Source organism: Cyclopterus lumpus, chromosome 21, assembly GCF_009769545.1.
Source record: "Cyclopterus lumpus isolate fCycLum1 chromosome 21, fCycLum1.pri, whole genome shotgun sequence".
Taxonomy (NCBI): Eukaryota; Metazoa; Chordata; class Actinopteri; order Perciformes; family Cyclopteridae; genus Cyclopterus; species Cyclopterus lumpus.
This window is the reverse complement of record NC_046986.1, coordinates 23,039,138-23,051,493: the sequence shown is the minus strand read 5'-3', so window position 1 is coordinate 23,051,493 and position 12,356 is coordinate 23,039,138. Positions and strand designations below refer to the sequence as shown.

The 12,356-nt window shown below is 39.9% G+C and overlaps 1 protein-coding gene across 2 annotated transcripts in view; it reads left to right on the top strand.

Annotated features, from left to right (window-relative positions):
• Positions 1–10,153, top strand: part of LOC117750223 (inactive dipeptidyl peptidase 10-like) — a 96,770-nt gene extending 86,617 nt beyond the window's left edge. The window contains exons 17-25 of one of the 2 annotated variants that reach the window (XM_034561318.1): positions 445–543; positions 636–705; positions 1,561–1,755; positions 3,796–3,850; positions 4,032–4,131; positions 4,920–4,978; positions 5,650–5,722; positions 6,012–6,085; positions 10,016–10,153. In XM_034561318.1, coding sequence (XP_034417209.1) covers positions 445–543; positions 636–705; positions 1,561–1,755; positions 3,796–3,850; positions 4,032–4,131; positions 4,920–4,978; positions 5,650–5,722; positions 6,012–6,085; positions 10,016–10,153 — 863 coding nt within the window. Of the gene's footprint in view, positions 1–444; positions 544–635; positions 706–1,560; positions 1,756–3,795; positions 3,851–4,031; positions 4,132–4,919; positions 4,979–5,649; positions 5,737–6,011; positions 6,086–10,015 lie in introns of those variants that run through there. The other variant, XM_034561319.1, reaches the window with a different exon arrangement.
• The last annotated feature ends 2,203 nt before the right edge of the window (positions 10,154–12,356 follow it).

Here is a 12,356-nt window from a genome sequence, read left to right as displayed (position 1 = left end):
ATGCATACAGGTCAACTCAATCATTTTGGTTACAAACCATATTCAGCTTTTTTTGGTGGTTTTTTTTGTTGAAAGAAAACGCTGAAAAACACATGTACGCTTTGTTAGAAAGAAGTGATTTGATTGCATATTTCATACGATAATCTTCTAACTCATTACAATTTAGAACTGTCTCCGTTATTTGCAACCGCTAAACTAAACCCCTAAGAGATGAAATCCAGGGATGTACTTCCCGAAACTTTTGTATTGATCACGAAATGAAACAATGTCAGGAAGGATCCGCGAGCCTCACATCAACCTTCCATCTTATCTCATTATACCCCCGGCTCCAAAGACAAAGCCCCGTGTCATTATGGGTCATTTGAATGCAGCGACGCTTTGATTATCAGAGGGAATTTTTGCTCTCGTATCATCCGTAAAACCCATTCCCCTCATCTTTTTCAGATTACTACATCCTCGAGAACAACTCTTTGCTGAAGGGGGCTTTGATGCTCAAAAGGATCCAGCTGACTGACTTCAGAACTGTTCAGATGGAACATTTTGGTGAGAGTTTCCATGCAGTTGATTGGTTTCCATACTGTTACCACTTACGATATCTTGGTGACACAGTAGTTTATCTGTCTTTCTCCGCACAGATTTACCTTTGAAGATCTCGTATCCACCAGACTTCTCTGAGTCCCGTCACTATGGACTACTGTTGCTGATGTACGTACCGTATGCAACGACACATTATACCGTGGAATGTGTCACAAATTCATACTGATGAACTCTTTTTATTTTCTTGAGACATTTTTGTTCTAAACTAAAATACATCTTAATCTTGTACAATCTTTGGTCGAAACCTTTATCCAAGTAGCAATACAGAAGATACCATGTTTGTAGTAGCATGTTGTCAAAGCCTGATATGTCTACTTCTTCTTCTTTTTCTTTTTTTTTCTTCTTTTTTCTTCTTTTTTCTTCTTCTTCTTCTTCTTCTTCTTAGACATCGTCCAACAACTAGTCAATTAGCCACACTGTTTCCCTGGGTGACATCTTCCCTCATGACCATGATGAACACACTGTAGTGTCATGGTAGCACTAAATGTGTGTTAATATGTAGCAGAAAGTAGTGCCCAACAAATAATCAAGAACATACCATTTCCTCCTTTTTTTGTGTAACGTTGACTCAAACCTACAGTGCCTAGCTGTTTTAGGATTTGACTGAGCTTTTTAATAAACATTAAATAACATGTTTGTGGGCAGTTTTTAAGGATTCATGTCATCAGAAGGAACCAGTGTGCTTTGCAGACAGGGATAAGAGATTATTGAGAGACGGACCAACAAACTGTTGGTTGTGATTTGTTGCCAAGAAGTAAAATGAGCTTTGCAATTAAAGTAACTAGGCAATCATGATCTACGTTATTTATAAAGACCAGCTGTTAGCAGGCCTACAAACAAATCTCCAACAAATCAAACTCACTTATATCTTCTGGCGTAATTGCTCTCAGCTCCAGCTGTTTGATTTCACAGTTCAGTTTCTCTTGAGTTTTGTATATTTATCATGTCCTGTGCTCTGTTCAGTGACAGCGCCCCCGGTGGTCAGGCTGTGACGGACCGCTTCTCTCTCAGCTGGGACTCGGTGCTGGTCAGCTCGGACAACGTCCTCGTGGCTCGTCTGGACGGCCGGGGCAGCGGCTTCCAGGGTCAGAGGATCCTGCACGAGGTCCACCAGAGACTGGGAACCGTGGATGTTCAGGACCAGATCGCCGCAGTGGAGTACGTTATCAGCGACGTCACTTTAATAAACTAGGGACGTCATATTAAACTAGGGACGTCACTTTAATAAACTAGGGACGTCACTTTAATAAACTAGGGACGTCACATTAAACTAGGGACGTCACTTTAATAAACTAGGGACGTCACATTAAAGTAGGGACATCACTAATAAACTAGGGACGTCACATTAAAGTAGGGACATCACTTAAACTAGGGACGTCACATTAAACTAGGGACATCACTAATAAACTAGGGACGTCACATTAAACTAGGGACGTCACTTTAATAAACTAGGGACGTCACTTTAATAAACTAGGGACGTCACATTAAACTAGGGACGTCACTTTAAACTAGGGACGTCACTTTAATAAACTAGGGACGTCACATTAAACTAGGGACGTCACTTTAAACTAGGGACGTCACTTTAATAAACTAGGGATGTCACATTAAACTAGGGACGTCACTTTAATAAACTAGGGATGTCACATTAAACTAGGGACGTCACTTTAATAAACTAGGGACGTCACTTTAATAAACTAGGGACGTCACTTTAATAAACTAGGGACGTCACTTTAATAAACTAGGGACGTCACATTAAACTAGGGACGTCACTTTAATAAACTAGGGATGTCACATTAAACTAGGGACGTCACTTTAATAAACTAGGGATGTCACATTAAACTAGGGACGTCACTTTAAACTAGGGACGTCACTTTAATAAACTAGGGACGTCACATTAAACTAGGGACGTCACATTAAACTAGGGACGTCACTTTAATAAACTAGGGACGTCACTTTAATAAACTAGGGACGTCACTTTAATAAACTAGGGACGTCACATTAAACTAGGGACGTCACTTTAAACTAGGGACGTCACTTTAATAAACTAGGGACGTCACATTAAACTAGGGACATCACATTAAACTAGGGACGTCACTTTAATAAACTAGGGATGTCACATTAAACTAGGGACGTCACTTTAATAAACTAGGGATGTCACATTAAACTAGGGACGTCACTTTAATAAACTAGGGACGTCACATTAAACTAGGGACATCACTTTAATAAACTAGGGACGTCACTTTAAACTAGGGATGTTACTTTAATAAACTAGGGACGTCACATTAAACTAGGGACGTCACTTTAATAAACTAGGGACGTCACTTTAAACTAGGGATGTTACTTTAATAAACTAGGGACGTCACTTTAACAAACTATGTACTTCAACATACACTCCATTATTAATGTTTGCATACTGTTTCATGTAAATGTATTATTAATCCTTGATGATCCGCCTCTCATCATTTTTACAAGATTACATTCGAAGGCATTATAATAACATTGTGATTCATATCCTCCAAACAGTCATTAATGCTGAATAGATCTTGAATGCAATATAATGTAACACACTTTAAAGGTTAGGTTTTACTTTCAAAGGACACACTAAATGACTTACTCTTTAAAGCAACATGCAAATCCCTTAAAGGATAGCTTCATAAATGTCACTTATGATGAATGTGATTGCACCGGCGGATGAACATGTTATGGGAAACAATATGTATAATTGAAAGCTTAATTGTCTGCACTTGTCAATGCGGTATTATATTCCACTTTGTGTGTAGTTTTTTCCTTTGCTCCGATGTCCCTCGTCTACCAACAGGAAATGTTTCTCCGTGCTCCAGCTGGGCTTTCTTTACATTTTTCAGTCCATTTCCTTTTGTTTCACAGACGTGTCGTTAATTTAATGTGTCAATTGCTCCCAGAGAAATTCAAGATTTCACACCAATGCATTCGCTTAAAATATATTACAGTCATACCTGCTTTTGGAGAATACTGTACGATTGAAATAGGGGCATTAAACCAGCATGTTAAAAAAGCAATTGCTCTCATCGAACTATATATTTATTTGCTCATTACTTTAAGGTCAAATATACAGTAAACTGAAACACAAATATGTATAACAAGTAATATAATTAAATAAATGATGGTATGAACAAGTTTTGAACTGTAACTCATATGATACGTGCTTTTTTCTTCCAGATTCATGATGAAATTTCCATATATTGATCGGACACGGATAGCAGTGTTTGGAAAGGTGAGCCTGTGTTCTGGAGATTGAATACATCTACATTACATCTGTTTATGCTGCTGATGAGCACAAATCCATGGAGAGTATATCAATTAATGTATTTTTAAAATGCTTGTTTGTGTAATGTTACATGTTTTTTTAAGGATTTAACCATCAAACTTCAATGTGTTTATGTCTGTCCGCTCAGGGTTATGGAGCGTACATAACATTAATGATGCTCAAGTCTACTGACAGCCTCTTCAAATGTGCCTGTGCAATGTCACCAGTGACGGACTGGAAACTCTACGGTGAGTTCAGAGTCCCTCCAAGAGTCCAACATCATGTTGAATTCACACTTCATGTATTCAGCCCAGCTGTCAGAAAACAAATGTTTGTCACAGTCTTGGGTTTTGTTTTGTTTCATGTTGAATTCCCCTGCCTCTCGTGTCCTCTGTTCCCTTCACTTCCTGCCCTTGTGACGGTCGGCCCCGCCCCCAATTGAATCCTCCTGTGTCTCATCCCCTGCACCTCCCCAAAGTATTTAAACCTTGTTTGTCTCCCGTCTCCTCAACATTTCTGAAGCAAAAACACATTTCATATCCGTTTTCAGAAATGCACAATACCACGTAGGTAAGGTGGTTACGTTTAGGCAACAACTGATTGGTTAAGCTGAGTGAAAAAAATATCATGGTTGCTCCATGCCACTTCATCTGCTCCTCCCGAAGGCAAAAACATTTAAATATGAAACAAATTGTCATATTCAACATATCTGTGGTTTGCTTCGTATTCGCCATCTGAGAAGTCAAGTAAAAGCAAAACATTCAAGTATAAAAAAACAATACCATGTTTGTGTGGAGAGTAAAAAGTAAAGAGTTTGACTAAACAGTGAGGTCAATCTCAGCTCTTCTCTGGAGCAGACTAAAGAGCACTCGTTTTGCCACGGAGGACCGTCACACCTACTCAGAGGGGTTGTGTGTCTCCTCACTGGAAGCATCTCATTCGGCTTCAGGATGACATGAACTCCACTCTGTCTCGGTGCTCGGCTGCAGCTGAAGCCCTGTCTCCATTAAGAACGTCTCACTTCTCATTTGCACAGCGTCGGCGTTCTCCGAGAGATACCTTGGCTTGCCATTACGGGATGACAGCAGATATCAGGTGCGTGTCCCCCCCCCCCTACACTGATCGTTGAAAAGAGTCTTGCCGACACACCCGCAGTTACCGAAGGCTGCTATCAAAGTCAGAGGCAGCGATGCGTCACATTTTCTTGTGTTTTTGTGTAATGCTCCACAGGATCGTGTCACTCATCTCTCCTTGGTAACTGTGTGCACCGGCGTGTCAGATCACATGTTCTTTAGAAGCCGCCACTAAAAGGGTTCCCCGGCTTTCTCAGGATTCCCACACAGACGAGATGTTTCGCTATCACAGCGATAGGAAAGATAGTGAGGGAGGGAGAACTAAAGGGATGTTTTTTTTTCCGCAAGAACATTGTAAACAACCAACCAACAAATCAACAAGCAATCCACTGCTTTCAGTATGTTTTCCTGTCTGCAGACTTGGTTTGACATCTTTTTCCTCACAATTTGCGCAAACGGTATTATTCCAAGCGTAGAAAAATATTGTCAATGGGAGACTCTTTATCAATTGAAGATCTATAATTGGATTGCATAACTGTGTCAGTGTGTGCCATGTAATCAGGGCAGGATGCAATTCACCACGAATGTCTTTCATGTGATCATACTTCTTTATTTGTATTGCTTTCTTCAATTTAATATCAATATCATATCAATACATTTATTATCTCCCCTCTGCTTCTGATTTCCCCGTAGTTTTCCAGTGTGCTGCAGAACGTTCAGGCACTCCGGGAGCAGAAACTGATGTTGGTGCACGGCACGGCAGATGGTAAGAGAAAATAGATTGCGATTGAATGAAAAGTATCTGTGGCGCTGAGCACAAAGAAGCATGCAACCCTGAGACATAATGAGGCACATGGTTTCTAATCAAAAGATATAAAGGAATAATCTAAATTGATGCTGGGATAGCCAGAGGAAAACATGGGTTGGTGAGCCACGCATGTTGAATGCATGTTTGTTGAAGTTTCGTGCTAGAATCTGACGGTCTCGTATTTTTCCCAGTTAGGATTCAGTCTGAATCTTGCTGACATGTTGCGTTTGTATTCATTTATTCCCAGCCAACATCCACTTCCAGCATACTGCTGAGCTCGTCAAGAACCTTGTGAAAGTTGGAGCAAACTACTCGATGCAGGTGTGTATCTGCATTTGTTAAAGGAGTGATGGACATGCGTGTATTGTATGACGTCACACGTACAAGATAATGTAAATAACAATTTACAAAATGTATCAAATCAGCTCAAATACAGAATTATATGCGCAAACACTGCTGCTGGGGTGCCAGATGGGTGTCATAATCACCACAGACCATCACAGTCAATTGAATGTTTTTTTCTATAAGAGCTTGAGTAATCACAGGCTGGAGAGAGAGAGACAGAGAGATAGAGTGTAAGAGGATAGAACAGGGCTTAGCATCATCCACAGCAGTCATTTAACTGTCTGGACTTGATCATCTACATTCAGGCAATTTGGTGGAGGAGAAATCCACTTTAAATATTAAAGGATCATTCTGATTTATTCCAATCTATTGATACTTCCATAAATGTGACGGTATGAAATGATTTATATAGAAATGTATTCATTTGTGAAAGCTGTTGGAGGCTCACACAGCTTGCACCAAGACCAAAGCAATAACACATCAGAGCACTACAACCAAACTGAAAATGTAAATACTCTGGGACCGGAAAGTAAAAGGTTCCCTTCTTTGGTGGACGAGGAGCATTGTGTCATGGACTGCACACACTCTAATCTTGATTAATTGTGTCTTTTGGAAACACGGTACTCGGTAACTGGTACACGGTACAACCTGGTACTTTAATATACCAGGTTGCTTATAGAGATTGAGAATATCGTGACGACGGTCAGGATTTATTTAAAGGCGGCATTCGGTGTAATCAAATCCAAATCCATGAAATTGAAATGACCTAACATGTCCTCTACTGTAAAGGATGTTTTCTTTGCTCATTTATCTGAATGTACAATTTTAGCTTAATAGGTTAAGTATAACATGTAGAACAAATACAAATACATCACTAACAGTGAATGACAAAAATGTATCATACTTTGCTAATTTTCACAAATAAAGCAGTTCAGATATTCTAGACACATACAGTCAGGGCTGGTATTTGGACTGTTTCTTATTTTCCTCTTTACACAACTTTACACTTATTTGATATGCCGCAGTCGATATGTGGTTGAAGTATCGACTTTTAGCTTTAATTTAATGGATGTAACAAAACTATTGCATTAACTGTTTATGAATTACAACCATGTTTACAGCCCCCCACATGTTGAGAGGCTCAAAGGTAATTGGACAAATTGCCTTACAAATGGTTTGATGGCCAGGTGTGGTCTGTTCCCTCGTTACTTTATGACAAACTAAGCAGATAAAATGATTCAACATGTTGAGTTTGCATTTGGGAGCTGGTCCAGGTAACTCTGAGCATGAGGACCAAAGAGGTGTCACTGCAAGTGAAGGAGGCCATTCAAAGGCTGACCAACTCCACAAACCTATCTGGCAGATAGCAGAGACATTAGGATTGACCAAATCAACCGTTTGGTACATTCCTAAAAATAAGGAATGTACTGGTAAGCTCACCAACACCAAAAGGCCCGGAAGACCACAGAAGACATGGAAAGTAGACGTAGCAGAACTATTTCCTGGGTGAAGAAAAACCCTTCATAACATGAATACCGAGGTCAAGAATACTATGGAGGAGGAAGGCGTATCTTTGTCAAAGTCTACAATCAAAAGATACCTTCATGAACCTGAATACAGAAGGTTTACAACAAGGTGCAAACCACTGGCAGCACTGAAGAACAGGAGGGCCAGATTAGACTTTCGCAGGAAACATCTGAATAAGCCTGATCAGGTTTAGATGAAGGTTCTTTGGAAGATGAAACCAATGTTATCTTGTACCAGAAGGATGGGAAGAGAAAAGTGTGTAGAAGGAAAGGATCGACTTCTGACCCAAAGCAAACCACATCACCTGGTTAACATGGTGGAAGCAGTGCTATGGTCTGGGCTGTATGGCTGCCACTGGTGTTGGAACTGGGCCACTGGTGTTGGAACTGGGCCACTGGTGTTCATTGATGATGTCACAGCTGATAGACGTAGCAGGATGAGTTTTGAGGTAAGCTGAAGGTCTACACTTCAACCACATATTGACTGCTTTATTTTAAATCCATTGCAGTCGTGTTAATAGGCAAAATTAGAAAAATTGTGTCACATTGGAAAGTTGTCAAAGTCCAGGTATAGAAATTGAATTAGTTATTTTAGAAAGAAATAGGCAAACTAAATGGACTAATACTTTACTTGACTTCTGGTAAAGAATGATACTGAGATACCTTTGAACAGCTCAAATCGACATTTACTGAAGTTATACCCCAGAGACATAATATAAACACTTTATCATAACTGAATGAAATCCTCTGGCATTTAATGAAGGCACCAGTGGCAGCCTTGAAAAATAATTCTAAAGCAACTGATGAGTCGAGAGAAACAAGGTTACAATGCAACTCAGGAAGGCAAATGGAAAAGCTGAAAGAGATGATTGACAACTGTAGTGGTAGAAGTGTGGAGCTACATAACTTAAGATAAATAGGATCAGAGCCTTGTAGTTGCAAATAATTGTATAACATTGTTCCAGATAACTATTTAAGAGTTCATGAAATTCAAAAGCAAGAGATGGTTCTAGACTTTTCTTTCAAAAGTACAAGGACAATTTAACAACATCTACTACTTACATTGGCCATACATTGGTCATTAGAGGAGGGTATCTTTCTCAGTGTTCAGAATTAATAACATAAAATATGAAAAAGTCTCAAACAATGAAAAACGTTGCAAATTGGCTCTGATTTTATTGTATTACTTTGAATATTAGGAAAAGTGTAACAATGTATATAAGCACAGACCAAAGCCTAATGTTAATGGTAAAAAGAAATGTAAATTAAGTTATTTATCTGTTATTTTGAGTCCTACACATGCTACCCCAACAATATAAGTACTGTGGTATTCTTAAAATATGCTGACAATTGGAGGGAGGGGGGCTGGGGAGGATGATTAATACTATGTGCTCAGCAACTGCCAATGCAAATGAGCTAGTAGTTACTGTAAATCTGGTGTGCAACATCTTTTCCTTGTGCGAGACTAATGTGCTTTGTGCATGATCCCTGACTAATAAAATAAGTACATTAAACTCATCAATAAACTACCAGGTTGCCCAGAGTCCAAGTAGATTATTAGGCATTATTAAGAGAAGGTTGAAATGGTAGGGTTTCATGAACAGGCAACTCGTGACAAAAAGAGGAACCTGTGTTTCTAGTCACCTGATGAATATAATAATATTCACTCTCCTTTTAAGCGCTGTTTTGGTATCCACTCACAATAATTTTCTCAGTGCTAAGCAGGCAGAGTACAGTAGGTTTTCAAAGTTGTTTAAGTTGAAAACAATGTGAGACTGAACAACAACATCCAGTTTGCAATCAGTAAAGTTGGCGTTTCTGCTGTCGCCATCTTGGATCACGGCCGTCTCCATGTTGTTGTTTTTTACAACCAATGAAGGGAAGTGACCTTATTTTAAATGTGAAGGAGTGACATAGCAATGCCATATACAACTCTGGTAGCGGTAGTGACCTGTCAATCATAGTAGCCCCGCCCTAAAGCATACTCTGCTTTATGGTCTGTTTGACTCTAAATGGACCATCATTTACAAAAAGAAGACTTGAAGCTAGAGATTGAGACCAAAAACTAATGTTTACAATGTTTACTGAGGGAATAAATCAAGAGAGAAGTAGAGTCATTTTATATAGACTTCTATACAACCAGAGGAGTCGCCCCCTGGTGGTCAGCAGAGAGATTTAAGACACATCCGCATTGGCTTCACTCTGCAGAACCGAAGGTTGCTGCCTAGATTAGAGCCATTTTATGTGTGTGAGCACATCTCAGTGGCAGTATCAGAAAAGACAGCAGCAGTGGACAACACTCCCTCAACCCCATATTCCGTCTGCAGTGTATGTGTCTGCAGACCTCTGTCCACTAATGTACTTACCTTTTACCCACCAGATCTACCCGGATGAGGGCCACTTCCTGTCTCAGCAGAGTCGCCAGCACCTCTACGCCACACTGACCAGCTTCTACAGGGATTGTCTGAAGGAAGAGCTGCTACCGCTGCCTGAGGAGGACGAGGAGGAGGAGGAGTAGGCGGGAGGCTTTGAGGGTCAGACCTTTGGCAGAGCTAGAAGAATTTAGCTAAAAATCAGTCAAGGCCTTTCACGTTTGGACCAAGTGTTGTGCGGGACATGGACAATGGGATTGAGCTGATAATGCTCTTAACGTCTATGTGTGTGTGTGTGTGGCCGTGTGTGTGTGTGAGGAGAGAGAGAGAGAGAGAGAGAGAGAAAAAAAAAAAAAGAGAGAGAGAGAGAGAGAGAGAGAACTCCAGTGTGTGACTGTGCATAAATGTGTTGAAAAGATAACTGAAGGACACAAACAGTGACACTTGCATAGCCCGGGACTCAAGGCAGGAACTGCCCTCTAAGCATTAAGTCATTTCAATTTTGGGACGCTCCGTTTCTTGGCAAAGCGCACGGAAGACCGCCTCCATGTCTTGCAGGCTCTCTGGGCTGCAGTCATCCACAAGTGCATGGTTCTTTTCCCCACCTCGCGGCTTCACTCATTTCCCCACGTTAGTCCCGTATGTGGTAGCACTCGGGAAAGAAAAAAAAAACACAGATGTACACTTTTGATCTCACCTCTCCTTTGGTTGTCGTATTGTCGCACAAGGAAATGCTAGTTCACCGCAAAAGCAGAGCCGATTTCCTGGATAAGTGCTATTTCCTGCTAAACACTCCGCCATCGCCCACCCTGAAGGAACAACAGTCTTTATAGGTCACACTTTATTGTGCAGGGGTCTCATGTAGACATGTGCAATGCCTTATGAGGTTCAATTTACTGTAATCTTACCATCATCCATTAGCAGTGTCATGTTAACCTATGTCAACTCAGGTCCTCGAGACACAGCATTGCAGTCAGTTTGGTATCAACAACACTACGTAAGCTGTATCATGACTAAGTTATTCATTCTATATGAAGGTAATGGATATTGGCCATACAGTAATTTCAGTTTCAGGTCACACGTCATTAAATATTATTCTTTTTTTCTTTCTTAACATTCTCTCATAGATTCATCTAAGATTAAAGAGCTTTCTTGAAGTCGAGAGACGTTTTCCTTATTTCTGGATATTCTCTTATTTAAGAAGATAATAATTAACTGCAGTGGTTATTAATGACAATGGGTGTACTAAGACGGACAATTTTACAGTGTCAGTAAGGTGTTTGCATGTCTACAGGGAACGTGTCAAGTGTTGTCACATTTTGTACAGTACCTATACAGCAGAGTGTGTACATAAATATATTTTTGAGATGTCAGATCTCATAGATAGTTTAGTCTATGGGGATGGATTAATTTGACCCGGATGTCTTGTACCATTCTTTCTCCTGTTTTCCTTTCAGCTGTTGATTTTTCTTCTTCGGATGGATTTTGTAATGCTTGTTCTTGTTCTTTTTGCTGTTTTAAAAAGGACAGGGGTTGAGCTTTTTGTCCTCTAGTGATGATTATAAATAAAAAAAGACTATGGAAAAACAATGAGTTATGCTGCTAAAGAGTAAAGAACTGAATCAGGTACATTGTTCTTGCAATATTGATTGTTCTAGAGTTCAATGTAACGTTACGATGAGGAATCTTCAAATAGTGTTGCTATTGGAGCCCCCTGAGGCCAAACGTGGTAAGTGTTTTTTTCGAGCACCTGAATCCCTTCAAAACGCCTCATTTTACTGCAACGTCTGAGAGTGCTCCGATGACAGGCGTTAAGAATACCTATATATAAATAGTTGTAATGTATTTTTCACTGATGGTCTGGTTTACTCATATAGACACATATGTATTACAGTGAGACTGTTTCATAACCAGTTAAAAGCTCTTCACAGTAACTTTCATTTGTTTCTTCACTTTGGGACTCACATTACAGAGTAGAGGCATCATAATGGCCTTGGGACTCCTACATTTATGATTTGGCAGCAAAGATCTACTTGTTGATATCATGCCTCAATATCGCATTAACCTGTGCCTGCAATCACTGGCCTCGATGCTGAGCAGATGGTTTATTCGTCATATATACATTCACATACAACCTGTGGTGAAAACACTCTTCAGTGTACTCCACTTATGACACAACCTATTGGCAAGAATGGGAGATAAGAATACAAGTAGAATACAATGTAATGGAACAATAACAATAAACTCATTTGATGACATAATAGGGTTAGGTATTTAATATCAAGTAGACTAGAGGTAAATAAGCAGGAAGCATCACTCCCAAGTTAAACCAATCAGATTTTTCTACGA